Raw genomic sequence first — 12,993 nt, forward strand, 5'->3', positions numbered from 1 at the left:
GGTTAAATGTAACAGTGAAGGATTGCAACCTCAGTGTTTGTCATCACTTCTGCTTTACAGTTCTCTTTATCTCTCAGCCTCGCTCTGATTGGTGAAATGTCAGGAATAACACCAGGAAAATTGTGTTTTGTACAAATTTTCCCTCAGATTAGCCTGTCAGGCAGCACACTGTCTCTACAAATGTTCTACAAAGCCGTGATAACAATGATAATCTAAAATAATTTTGTTCAAATGTTTCTTAAGAGACTTAAAACAGTTATCGTTGTTAGTTTTTTATCAAACTATCCATAAATAATAGTTTTAACACAGTGAAGAAGCGGCGACCTGCGCCTGACAGACAGTTCTCCGGTGAGAGTAATCCCTTGTTAAGCACAACAAACCCCGGAAAAGGGAAGCGGAAGATTGAGCTAAATGTTGAACAAGAGTGAACTTCGCCAAGTTAGGCAGGGCTGAAATCAAATTATTCATCATTTGAAATCAGTAGTCGGACGGGAAAATAATAAATGGCTCATTTACGAGTCACTCGTGGCGTCGAGAGGTGGCAATTGACGTAAAGTGGGAAGCTAACTGTTAGCTCTACCTGACAACAAGACGCTGCTGCGCCCCTGGCACTGATGACAAAGTGTTAAAAAACCAGTTTGGGATGCTTACTAAAGGTGCTTTCCAGTCACTGCCAACACGAACTATACGGGTTCACTTCAGGTGAGTTACCTTATCTTTCTGATAACGAACAACTTCGGTGAGCTAACATGTTGGTTACAAAGATTTAATGTTAGTGTAAAACTCCACCAAAGGTAAACACAGGATCAGATCCTGTAGAGAGTTCAGCTTTACTTCTTTATATTTAGATCTCTTTTTTTGATGATATTTCGGCTTCATTGTGTCAGCTCTATCTCTGTATCTGTGTCCTGTTGTTTTGTGTAGTGAACAGATCTGGATGTGTGCCCAGTGCTCTTTGTGAAATGACCTGACTGCACATCTGAGGACAATGGCCAGAATAGCCTGGTATCAAGAGAAGGTGAGAACAATATTATGACTCAAAGTTAAATGACTGGTCCTGCAGTGAAAAATACAAACAGCCTATCCATAACACTTGATTTCTGTAAAGATGAATCTTGATAGTTTCTCAGAAATGACTGTACATTTTCTGAATGTAACTGTGTGAATAATGCGTGTTAATGTACAGAGCATAAAGTGTCCAAAGGATAGGTTTGGTTACTTTATTTATACCCGTAGTTAGATTTGTTTTGCAGCACGATGATGACATCCAGTTACAAACAACATTAGCATTAATCCACACAACCAGTCAGAATTGACAAACTATCAAAACTGGGGGCGGCAGTAGCTCCGTCCATAGGGGACTTGTCTTGGGAACTGATGGGTCGCCGGTTCAAGTCCCAGTCTGGACCTAGTTTGGCAAGTGTACTGGTGGCTGGAGAGGTGCTGGTCCATTTGAGGTGCCCTTGAACCCCCAACTGCTCGGATGGTGCTGGTTGATGGCAGCCTCCTCACTCTTACATCTCAGAACATTTCCATGGGGATTAATAAAGTATGTTACCCTTTACACATGATTTAAACATGATATAAAAGCACTCAGGCTCCACCACCCATAATTTAAGGGAGAGAGAAAAATATCATAAAATGAGATATATATATACATAAAAAAAGCTTGAATAAATACCTCTAGAATAAAACCAAACCAACCACATACAGAGGCTACAGTCCTCGTCGGGATTCCCCGCCGTTCGACCATTTCCTGCATGTCTCCTCCCGCTCTCTACTCCCCACATGTCCTGTCTCTCTTCAGCTGTCCTATCAATTAAGACAAAAAGGCCAAAAATATAACTTAAAAAAAAATGTAAAAAGAGAATAAAACCAAGATAAAAACAATTATAAAACCAAATAAATATTGCTAATAAATAAGTATGTGCAAATATCTCAAAGTATGCGGCTAGCCAGAAAAGGGTGGCTTGCCTACTCCGGGTCAGAGGAGATTCTTTGCCCCAAGCGGAGGAGTTTAAGTATCTCGGGGTCTTGGTCACGAGTGAGGGGAAAGGTGAGTGAGAGATTGACAGACGGATCGGGGTGGCTTCTGCAGTGATGTGGAAGCTGTACCGGTCTGTTGTGGTGAAGAGAGAGCTGAGCCAGAAGGCAAAGCCCTCAATTTACCGGTCAATCTATGTTCCAACCCTCACGAGCTGTGGGTAGTGACTGAAAGAGTAAGATCTTGAACACAAGCGGCTGAAATTAGTTTTCTTTGACAACTCTGCCTCTCTGTTTCCACAGTCCCTACAGAGACAGGAGAGGATGATTTTGTATCAAGGCACCTTTTGATAGTGATGGCTCACTTAATCAACCCAAACAGTCATAAACAATGCTGTAAATGTGAATAGTGGACAAACTCAGTTTACTTTAATCCTTTGTAAATTCATCATCATGATACCTAATTAAATAAAGTTGTGTTGTCTCGACAGATTGGAGCCTATGATCAACAAGTCTGGGAGAAATCTCTGGAGCAGGCCGATCTAAATGTAAGTCACCCAAAAAGACAATAATAGAATAGAAACTCTCCAAAAATAGATATGTGGGTTTTGTTTTGCATTAAACTGAAAATACGATTTCCTTCTCATCTAGGGTTTGGACAGCAAGCCAAGGAAGACGGGACACATCAAACCAGACCTCATTGATGTTGATTTAGTACGAGGTGAGGATTGATTAATTAATTGTTTAATTTATTTTTAACACATTTATGACACCTGCACTACACATTTATAAATACATAATCTACCACCCCTGTTAGATTATACCTTACAGAGTCTGGTTACTCCTGCTTGGTTCCTGTTTTTATGATGTTTTTTATACAAAATAATAAAGATGCATTATAATAAATCCTCTCCACAGGATCAACTTTCAGCAAAGCCAAACCAGACAGTCCATGGACGGCCCTGACTCGTAAAGGTTTGGTGAGGGTGCTGCTGTTCCCATTTTTCTTCCAGTGGTGGATCCAGGTGACCTCCAAGTCCGTCTCCTCATGTATCCTCGTGCTGTACTTCATGCAAGGTCAGTTCACATTAAAATCCCTCTTCTGTTCATACTGGGGCTGTCCTGGATTGTTAAGACATCATTTCTAAGACATGTTTGCTCTCTTTTTTTCTTTGACCGGGTATGAAATTAAAATATCACTTGGAGGATAAATTAATTCACCCTTCCTAAGTGATATACAGATTGGTGTCACTTTGTTAAAACATCAGTAATAATGCTTATAGACGTTAAGATACTGCGTTTTCCTTCTCCATTTTAACACCTAGACTTCAGTTCTAGCTGGTACTGACTACTACTCCAGTACCAGTACACTGAGAGAAACCCAACCTGGAAAAAGCAGCTCGTCTCGTGCCTTCCCTTAACACCTTCAGTCCAAACAGTGTCAGAGAAACACAGAATTTGTGCTTTGAGACTGAAATTAGGAAAAGACACACAAAATGGCTTTGTTTTTTAAACATTTTATCAACATATCTTAATGTCAAATTCATAAAAGATTCAGCATTTGTGTGATTTAAAAACACTGATTTATGACATTCTGCTTTCGTTTTTTTGGGCTGCTCTAAAACAGATGTCAGATTTGAACATAAGCAGGCTCATATTTTCTGATCCCTAACACCTCCTCAGAGGCATTTCTGATACTTTCATCCCTGCTTGAAAAGTGAACCATGTAGCTGCTTTAAGATCCACACAACAGAAAAACAAAACGCAAAGACGTGACATTTAGAATGAATCATGGTCTGAAAACTAATTTACAAGGTGGGAGTGTAATCTGCAGTCTTTACGATCCTTACACTCTGTTTGGCGCCTGTTTTAAAAGGTTTTTATTGCAGCTGTGACATTTGACAGTCTTATTCCTCAGTTAGAACATTACTGCTGCTGCTTTCAGAGTCCCTCAGAGAGGTGCTAAAGAGGGTTTCATGAATTTTCTGGCTTTGCTGAGCCATGAAGACACACTGATACCATCAGTCATGAAATGAAACAAATCCAGTTCAAGGTTTTTTAACTGTACTAGTGTTTGTGTCTTTTCTTCGCAGTTTACTTTCAGCTAGATTCAGCAACAGATTGTTACCCATCTTACCTGCAAACCCCAGATAGACCTCATTAGTCCGAATTCTGCTTTAATGGCTCCCTGAAGAGACCGTTTCATTTGCTGTTGCCAAATGTTTGTCCCCCCTCAGTTGCAGCGGTGGTGCTCTACCTTGAGATCCCCGGGGCGAGTGCCAATGAGGTGTTTGGACCCATGTGTCTGATGCTTCTTCTGGGCACCGTGCACTGCCAGATTGTGTCCACCGAGTCCAGCCGGTGGCCCTCGGGCAGTCCAGCTGCCAGCTGCACCACCAGCCCAGCGCGCAGACGCAGGTGGTTTTCTCATTGTTAGGCAATGCACACTCATTTGTCTTTGCTAACAGACTGTCACCTCTAAGTACAAAGACTAACTCCATCATTACACACACAAATAGACTAAGTGACCTTTCTAATGTCCAATCATATTCTCAGTGCTGTAGTTTAGTCTCTCTTTGAGTTCTTTTCATCCGTCTGCTTCAGGCCGAGGAAGAGCAGAGGGCTGAAAAAAACTGAGGAGAAAATCGACAGTGAGGACGCGGAGCAGCAGGGGGCCTGGCAGTTTGAGAAGAACCTGCGATCCTTCAGTGATGAAGAGAGGAGGGTGAGTTAGTCACCTGACCAGTCACATCTCACCTGTGGTGTCAAGTCAAGAAAGAACTAATCAGTCATTTAAAAAAAGCAACTTCAGGATTAGTAAACAGTGAATCATACACTACCAGGCAAAAGTTTGGAAACACCTTCTCATTCAATGGTTTTTATTTATTTTAATTATTTTCAACATTGTAGATTAATACTGAAGACATCAAAACTATGAAATAATCTGGTTTTGCCATAATCTGGATTACAACAGTAGTCAAATAGGGCTATCCATTGTGTACTAACCCTACCTCTGAACAACACAGCTGATGGTCTCAAACACATTAAGAAGGCAAGTCATTCTACAAATGAACTCTTGACAAGGCTCATGTTAATTAGAAACCATTCCAGGAGACCACTTCATGAAGCAGACTGAGAGAATACCAAGAGTTTGCAAAGCTGTCATGAAGGAAAAAGGAGGCTACTTTACAGAATCTGAAATCTAAAACATAATATTTTTCTGATTTGTTTAACACTTTTTTGTTAATTAAATAATTCCATATATGTTCTTTCATAGTTTGGATGCGTTCAGTATTAATCTACAGTGTTTCAAATATCGAAAATAAATACAAACCCTTGAATGAGAAAGTGTTTCCAAAATTTTGACTGGTAGTGTATATGTTACTGTGAGGATTTAACAGTGAGTTCATGGTTAACTTCTGGCTTATGTTGACTTGCAAGATATTTATGAATAAAAAGTTTTGTTTGTTTACAGAAACACTCTAAAATGTTGTGAAAAATCAAAGAAAATTTGAAAAACATGTATACCTGCATTCATTAGAAAAGGACAAGGAAAGAAACATGTTAGCTACAATTCTCTCTGTATTCACATTTTCCATTATTTCAGGTTGTTTTTGATTTAACTACAGTGTTTGAAAAGAAATAATATTACAAGCCATAGCCGTAGGTAAATTAATCTGTTGTGATAAAATGGAACAGTCTCCTCAGTTATGGTTCAACTAAAGAAAACAACATAATAACACAAAATGACACATAACTGCAGTATAGTTTGATTTTATAATTAAATTATTGTCTTTGTTTGTTTGTCTGTGTTTAGAGTTAATTCTAAGATTCCTGTGTGTCTTGATATTCTCTCACAGAGTAAAAGAAAGTCCGGGTTCGGGGCATCTGACGAGTTCTCCAGTGAAGATGAGGAGGGGGTTCAATCAGTGGGTGACAGGTCTCCTGTGTCCTGTCCAGAGGGAATACCTACTACGTGGCCAACATCTGCAAAGCTGTCATCTGTTTGGAATAAAAACGTTAAAAATTTTAACCCCAAACCTGCTCTAAGATCTCAGGTAAGCCTCGTTGTTGTTCTCTGTGCTCATAAAACTAAAGTTTAAGTGTGCAAGTTGTTATTTGAAGGAGCGACTGTGGCTCAGTGGTAGTTTGTCATCTCTCAATTGGAAGGTTGAGAGTTAGATCCCAAGTCCCACTGCCTAAAATGCTGAGGTAATCTTAGGCGAGACACTTAACCCCAATCTGCCCCCCAGTGGCTTTTATATTCCCAAAGATTTAAAGTTTAAGTAGAGATATAAGAAAGTTGGAGTTGAACGTGTCCTTCTTGTAGATTTCAAACAAAGAAAAAGCAGCTTGATTAAGACGACTGTTCTTCCTCTGGAAACAGGAGGGAAGTGCATCTTTTGTCAAGGTGAAGCCTCGAGAGGTGGAGCGTCTCCGGCCGAGCGTGAGCTCACGACCCGCCTCTGACACGGATGACACAATGTGGGAGGAGCTTCTTCAAGGTCCTGACTCGGCCTCTACGGGAAGCAGTGACAGCGAAGGGAATGGAAGGTACAACGCCAGCATGCCGCTCCCACAGAGCAACACGATGAGCAGTGACGAGGAGATCCTTCAGCAGGGATTCAATGGAGTAAGTTAGCAAAAAGTCTGCACAGCGTACATGTGACATATATGTCAGTCGTATTTAATCAAATTCTGATTTGTGCTTAATATAGACTGTGATGAGTGAATTTAATGACTCCACGTTGTTTAATGTTACCCTCTGGAGACCTCGAGTAATTAAAGTCTTATTTATTGTGTTTAATTTCAGACCCAGCTGTCATGGCTGCAGGCATGCCACCCATCCAAAGACCGTGTCAGTGCCATAATATGGGAGCAGGGGGAGTGTAAGAAGGCAGAAATGTCTGTATTGGAGATGAGTGGGATCATCCTCACGAGGGTACATCTGCCTCTTTATGTTGTTCTTATTTTTGTGGATATTCAACCTGAATAACTCAGATACACAGACAGGTAGATACACAGAAATACAGAGAGATATAGAAATAGATGTGCTTTATTGATCCCTCAGAAACTGCAGGATAAGTGAGCAAAAATATAACACTGGAGAGATAAAAAATAAACACCAGTACTAGAAGACAGAAATATACACATGAAGGGATTCTACCAAACAGCGAAAAAACAATGGCCTCAAACACTTTTGTGACTCATGCATCATTTTACATTGGTTAAAGCCAGCCTGTGTTACCCAGTCCAGTGTTTTAGAATCAGGATCAGAAATACTTTATTTATCCCAAGGAGGGAAATTTAGTCATTACAGTTGCGCTATACACAATGACTTATACAAATACAATAATAAGCTATGTAGAAAATAAATACATGGTTGAATTCCCTGGAGATCAGGAAGACGGCACTCTGGTGGTATGTCTGGAGTCTGGCTTTGGCAGCGTTGAGAACGTTGGACACCATAGTCGGGTTGGCAGAAGGGGGATGTAAACAGCAACCAGTATGACATGTGAGATCTCCCTGTGCAGATGATACAGCGCTCTCAGTGCTATCCCAGTCTGCCTGGACAGTCTGGAAGCCGTCGATAGAGACGATGTGCTCAGGAATATCCTGATGCAGCCACGTTTCCGTAAACCACAACATGCTTCATTCCTGAAGCTCCGTCTGACTCCTGGCTAGTCCTGTTAGCTCGTCCATCTTATTATCCAGAGATCTCACGTAGCCCATGATGAGAGAGGAGAGACACAGCTTCTATCTCCTCTCCATAAACCTCCGTCTCCTTATACCAGCTCTCACCTGCTCGTAGCTCTATGCCTCCTCTGCCTCTGTTCGTCCTAAATCTCCAGAGTATACTGAATATACTACTCCAGAGTTTGAAGAGTGGGTTGAAAACAGTCACACCTGGAGCACAAAAATGCTGCCTTTAAATGCCGCAGAAAATACTGTAATTGAAAGAAGAGCAATTTACAGTTCTGACATACAGTGGAAAATTTGCAAACTGCAGAGCATTTAGCTGTCAGACATCCAGACTCCTGTGTGGACGTTTGCAGAATCAGACTCAGGTTTAAGACAGTGTTCACATGCTAGGAATTTTGTCTCAGATTTTCTGTGCAAAGAAACTGAACACATAAGTCGTATGAAAAGTGGAAAGCAAGAAAAGTTACACTCTTACTTTCACAGGACTTCAATGAAATTTAAAAAATGCTTTAAATAAATGACAAAAAAGTATATTATTGCAACAAAACTATGTCTCTCCTCTGTCTTGTGTCCAGGTGAAGCTGGTGGAGCAGGGCGTGGGTTACCTCATGTTCGGAGGGCTGATGACTGCCACACTCGCGCTGCTCCCCTTCGCCTTCCGCCTGTCTCAGCGTCTGGACATGTCTGTTCTCGGCTCTCTGTGCCCGATGGAGCTGGTGGAAATGGTGGTGGGGCTGCCCGATACGCGGGTCTTTGTCTTTTTCTTCATCACGATGGTGCAGAGAGTCTGCCTCACAGGGCTGTTCTTCTTCATGATGTGTGTGGCTGAGAGGACGTACAAACAGGTGAGCAGTGACTTTCTTTCCATGCGCCCAGTGAGAGGGTGTCGGGGCTCATTTGAGAATAACACATTAAACTCTGCATCTCTGACATCGTCTGTCTTTCTCAAACAGAGGCTCTTGTTTGCCAAATACTTCAGCCACCTCACCTCGGCTCGCAAGGCTAAGAAATCTGAGATCCCTCATTTCAGGCTAAAGAAAGTCCAAAACATAAAGATGTGGTTGTCTCTGCGCTCTTTTCTCAGGGTATGTGTTCTCCTCTGTTCTTTTATTGATGCACAGTGTCTCACCACTAGAGGGTCGTGTTGGCCTTACTGTGAATCATTGATCTGTTTGTTCACTGCAGAGACGAGGCCCGCAGCGCTCAGTCGATGTCATTGTCTCCACTATTTTCCTCCTCGCCCTGTCCATTTCAGTCATCATCTGTGCGCAGGTCAGTCGTATCACATCTGCTGAGGTACACAGATCTAATAACACTGTTCAAATTGTATGAATATTACATAGAGATGCAATAACTGGAAGACAGCCACATTATGTAACCATTTCTTCTTATTATCTGAGTAGAGATGAGTTAATATGCTCAGTTTAAAAAAAAAACAGTTCGGGTAGGGATGGATGCAGACTTTCTTTTGACAGGGGAACCGACACAACACAACAAAACACAACAGACTGCAACATATCAGTCTTCTTAGCTTACGATGAGCAATGTCATAATTTGACGAACTAAGATCAATCAGTTAATCTTTATTTATATAGCACAACAATCACAACAAACATTATCCCAAGATGCTTTTACAAACAGCAGGTACCATACTCTATGTTATATTATTAACAAAGACCCAACATCAAGACAGGAGAAGACTCAGTCTGATCTCATCTTAATCCACCATGAGCATTGCATTTCACAGCATTATCTAGTTACAGCAGTGAGGACAAACTTCCTTTAACAGGCAGAAACCTCGAGCAGAACCAGACTCATGGTAGACAGACATCTGCCTCGAAAATAAGGAAATGTAATAAAGTGAACTGCAAAGAAAGCTTTGAGCTCCTTGTTACAACACACACAAAAAACAATTTATACACCTATTTCCTCTGACAAGGCCAGTGGGTTCAGAATTTTGGTGTGGCCAATCAGATTACAAGGGAGGGGGGCCAAGTCAACCCTCTGCATCCACTTCTGTTTGTGAGGAACTTTTGTGACACAGACTCTCATGTCTTTGCTGATCCTGTCTTTTACAGGATTAACAATCAAATGTATCTCACATAAAGTTGTTTGAGTACTGTCTGCTATCCCCTCGTCTGACCCCTGCTGTAACAACTGTTATAACCAATAAAATAGTGTTGTAAAATAATCACTCTTATTCCTGAAGGTTTTATTTGCTTTTGTAGGTCATACAGAGACATCCGTATTATTTTAAGTCTGTTTCATAACCAGTTAAAAAATCCTAACGTGTAGAACAACAAATGCTTTACATATTGTTTAGACTTGTATTGTTCTGCCCCTCCTCAGCTTCTGCACAGCCACAAGACATTCCTGGAGTCCCTGACAAACTGGGAGATGGTGGTGTGGGCCTCCTCCCTCATCCTGTTTCTGCTGCGGCTCGCCACGCTGGGCTCAGAGACCAACTGCAAATACAGCAACAATTCAGTGCTGCTTACTGAACAGGTGAGAAACCACGCCTGCTAAACACACAGAGCTGCAGGTTCTCTCTCTAACAGGATCGACACTACGGACAGAATCATCATTATTCATAGCTTGCATCATTTTTTTCTTATTTTTTTAAATGCATTTGCTTTTACAAACACTCAAGTAAAGATGCAAATAATGACAATATGATAAGAAAGAAAACAAACAAAAACTAAAAATAATGATAGTAATAATAATAATAATTTTAAGAGAAGGGAAATAAATAGAGATAATCAGACAAAATCATAAAATTGACAGATTATTTACAGCAAGAAATAGTGTGAACATAACAAATAGTCTAGTGAGGAAAATACCATACAAATACCGATACATGTTTATGCACACATAACCACATGTACATGTACATATATTAAAGTGTTTTTTTTAACATAGTTTGTGTAATTTAATGCAGGTTTCAAGAATATGTCTGTCATAATGATCACCATGTGAAAATGTTTTTGTTTGCAGATCAATCTGTATCTTAAGATGGAGAAGAAACCCAATAAGAAAGAGGAACTCAATATCGTCAACAATGTTCTGAAACTCGCTACAAAACTGATGAAGGTTAGGAACTGAGATTATTTATAACAGTTTCCTTCTAATGTATGTATGTCTTTCTACTTTCTGTAAATACAATATTTTAATATATTCAGAGTATGACAATAAAAACCTTTTATTATACAGCCCCTTTCTCAACCTAAGTCCTGTGTGTTATGTTTCCCTTTGTTTACCTCTGGGAATGGATCACTTGTCGCTTTTAATTTAGTTGTATTCCTATACAATGACAGTAAAGGCTTTCTGATTCTTATTTTAAGGTTAAAAAGACAATAAAAACTCACCAAGAGAAGATGAAAAAAATGTGGTTGAATTGAAAGACTGAAATAAACAGAGTTTTAACATCAGTATATTCCCTCTCTTGCCTTCTTCAGGAGTTGGATACTCCATTCAGACTGCTCGGTCTGACCGTGAACCCTCTGATCTACAACATCACCAGAGTGGTCATCCTGTCTGCTGTGTCTGCTGTGGTCAGTGACCTGTTTGGCTTCAACATCAGAGTGAGTCTTATTTTAAAAATAACAGCTCCTTGGTGCAACTTTAATTTACCAATCCTTCAAAGCACTCTTGAGCTTGTGAAATCAGCTGTTGAACTTCCTCTGTGTCCATAGTTCTCTGATGTCTAAGTTTGAGCATAGAGAGTAGATAAATGGGCATGTGGTGGTCAGCTGTATGGAGGGACATGTTGGTGTACTTGGACAGCAAATATCAGGTCACTTTTCAAGTCCACTGTCCGTTCAGGTCATTTGATCATCCGATGTTTACACAGTTATTAATCAGTCATGAAGCAGTGATAAAGCAGCTATGTATTAGATTTCAAACCTTGTGCACAGAGTGAAAGAGCATGATTTCAGCCGTGTGAATACAGTCACTTACCCCACTGTTATTGGACTGCTGTAATAAAACATTAGAGCAGTGTTTAAACACATTTGGAAATGCAATGCTGCATTTTGGAGCATTTTAGAAAAATCTTAAAAAACAAATTATTTAGGTAACAGCTGTTTGGTAACTAGCTGGCCTTATTGATATCTAGACTTAAAAAAATTCTAGATTTGACTGAAGGAGATGATCCAAGTGTCAGTGTCTTTGATTAAACTCTCTGTATACTGACAAACATACTTACACAAATCACTGGAAAATTGGAGAAGGGCGCTTTCTGAAACAGATTCAGATTAAAAGCTCTACTGTATATCAATCAATCAATCAATCAGACTTTATTTATAAAGCGCTTTTCATACAATGACATTGTAACACAAAGTGCTGTACAAGAAAAACTCCCATGTCAGTCACAACCAGGAAATAGTTAGTAGTAAGTAGGGGGAATGATGGCTTTGCGTCTCCAGGACCTCTAATTAGATTCCACTTCCATGTGTTACTTTGAAGGTAAGTCAAATTTTGAATTCTAAAGACTTCTGTTTATTAAGCTGCACAAACGTGGCTGGTTAAATCATTGTAACCCTAAGTTTCATCTCTCCTTCTTCCTTTCCAGCTGTGGAAAATCAAGTCTTAATATGAAAACAACAAACCACTAACAGTCAGTCTGACACTGGAGACCTGGAGCCGCCTGTCAGACACAGACAGCCTTTCATCTGTGAAAAAAAAAGTGCAAACCTACTGACGGTGTGATCGTTGTCTGTGCCTTCCCGCCGAAACTCACGTCTCTTAGGCTTCATCCAACATCCAAACGCCTGAAATGCTCTGACAATCGCTCCAACAGATTCACCGGCTGGCTCAGTGCCTGACCTTTGACCCTTGAATGTTCCTCAGTAGAGAGAGGAGGTCTGAGATCATTTCAGGCTTGTACATATTCCCCACATGTGCTTTGTACAGATGTGTAAATGATTAAGATGCAGATGATGATATAGTTAGTTTTTAGTTTTTAACTGTAAAACAAGCAACAACATCTTCTGACTGAAGCGGGTAAAATCAAAAAGAGGCAACCAGCTGTATTAAATTTTCTTTGGTGTCAATCTTTTGTACTATTTACGGAGGAAATATTGTGACTAAGTGGGCTTTATTTATTTTGGGGTTTTGTTTTTTAGCGCTTAAACTTGCAAAGGTACCTGTAAGTCTTTTTGACCACTATCTGCCTTTTGTATTTAGGACTATTGTTGAATAAAATGACTATGCAAGGTGGGTGTGATTAAATGAAAAGGTTTGAGAGAGGTGAATAAAAATGTTTTTCATCCATAAATGTTGGAATCAACTTTGTTGTTTCTCATTTGA

General features: G+C 40.2%; 1 protein-coding gene across 2 annotated transcripts; it reads left to right on the top strand.

Moving 5' to 3' along the window:
- Nucleotides 1-354: 354 nt before the first annotated feature.
- Nucleotides 355-12,973, top strand: phtf1 (putative homeodomain transcription factor 1). Of its 2 annotated transcripts, none has more exons than XM_034692784.1 (17): nucleotides 355-702; nucleotides 925-1,018; nucleotides 2,475-2,531; nucleotides 2,635-2,704; nucleotides 2,902-3,060; nucleotides 4,221-4,401; nucleotides 4,588-4,708; nucleotides 5,844-6,041; nucleotides 6,371-6,616; nucleotides 6,797-6,925; nucleotides 8,262-8,531; nucleotides 8,640-8,771; nucleotides 8,872-8,982; nucleotides 10,036-10,191; nucleotides 10,681-10,776; nucleotides 11,142-11,267; nucleotides 12,257-12,973. In XM_034692784.1, the coding sequence occupies exons 2-17, from the start codon at nucleotides 989-991 to the stop codon at nucleotides 12,275-12,277; spliced, it is 2,103 nt and encodes a 700-aa protein (XP_034548675.1). In that variant the 5' UTR covers nucleotides 355-702; nucleotides 925-988; the 3' UTR covers nucleotides 12,278-12,973. The 2 variants fall into 2 exon arrangements, with proteins under 2 accessions (XP_034548675.1, XP_034548683.1); XM_034692792.1 differs by having other exon boundaries at nucleotides 356-702; nucleotides 8,872-8,958.
- Nucleotides 12,974-12,993: the final 20 nt, after the last annotated feature.

Source organism: Notolabrus celidotus, chromosome 1 (genome assembly GCF_009762535.1).
Source record: "Notolabrus celidotus isolate fNotCel1 chromosome 1, fNotCel1.pri, whole genome shotgun sequence".
Lineage (NCBI taxonomy): Eukaryota > Metazoa > Chordata > Actinopteri > Labriformes > Labridae > Notolabrus > Notolabrus celidotus.

Bases quoted from the DNA above. Each gene is read 5' to 3' on its own strand.
- phtf1 (XM_034692784.1), top strand. From the start codon at position 989: ATGGCCAGAATAGCCTGGTATCAAGAGAAG. The intron at 8,983-10,035 runs GTACACAGATCT...GCCCCTCCTCAG, and splicing joins GTCGTATCACATCTGCTGAG to CTTCTGCACAGCCACAAGAC. The intron at 10,777-11,141 runs GTTAGGAACTGA...TGCCTTCTTCAG, and splicing joins TCGCTACAAAACTGATGAAG to GAGTTGGATACTCCATTCAG.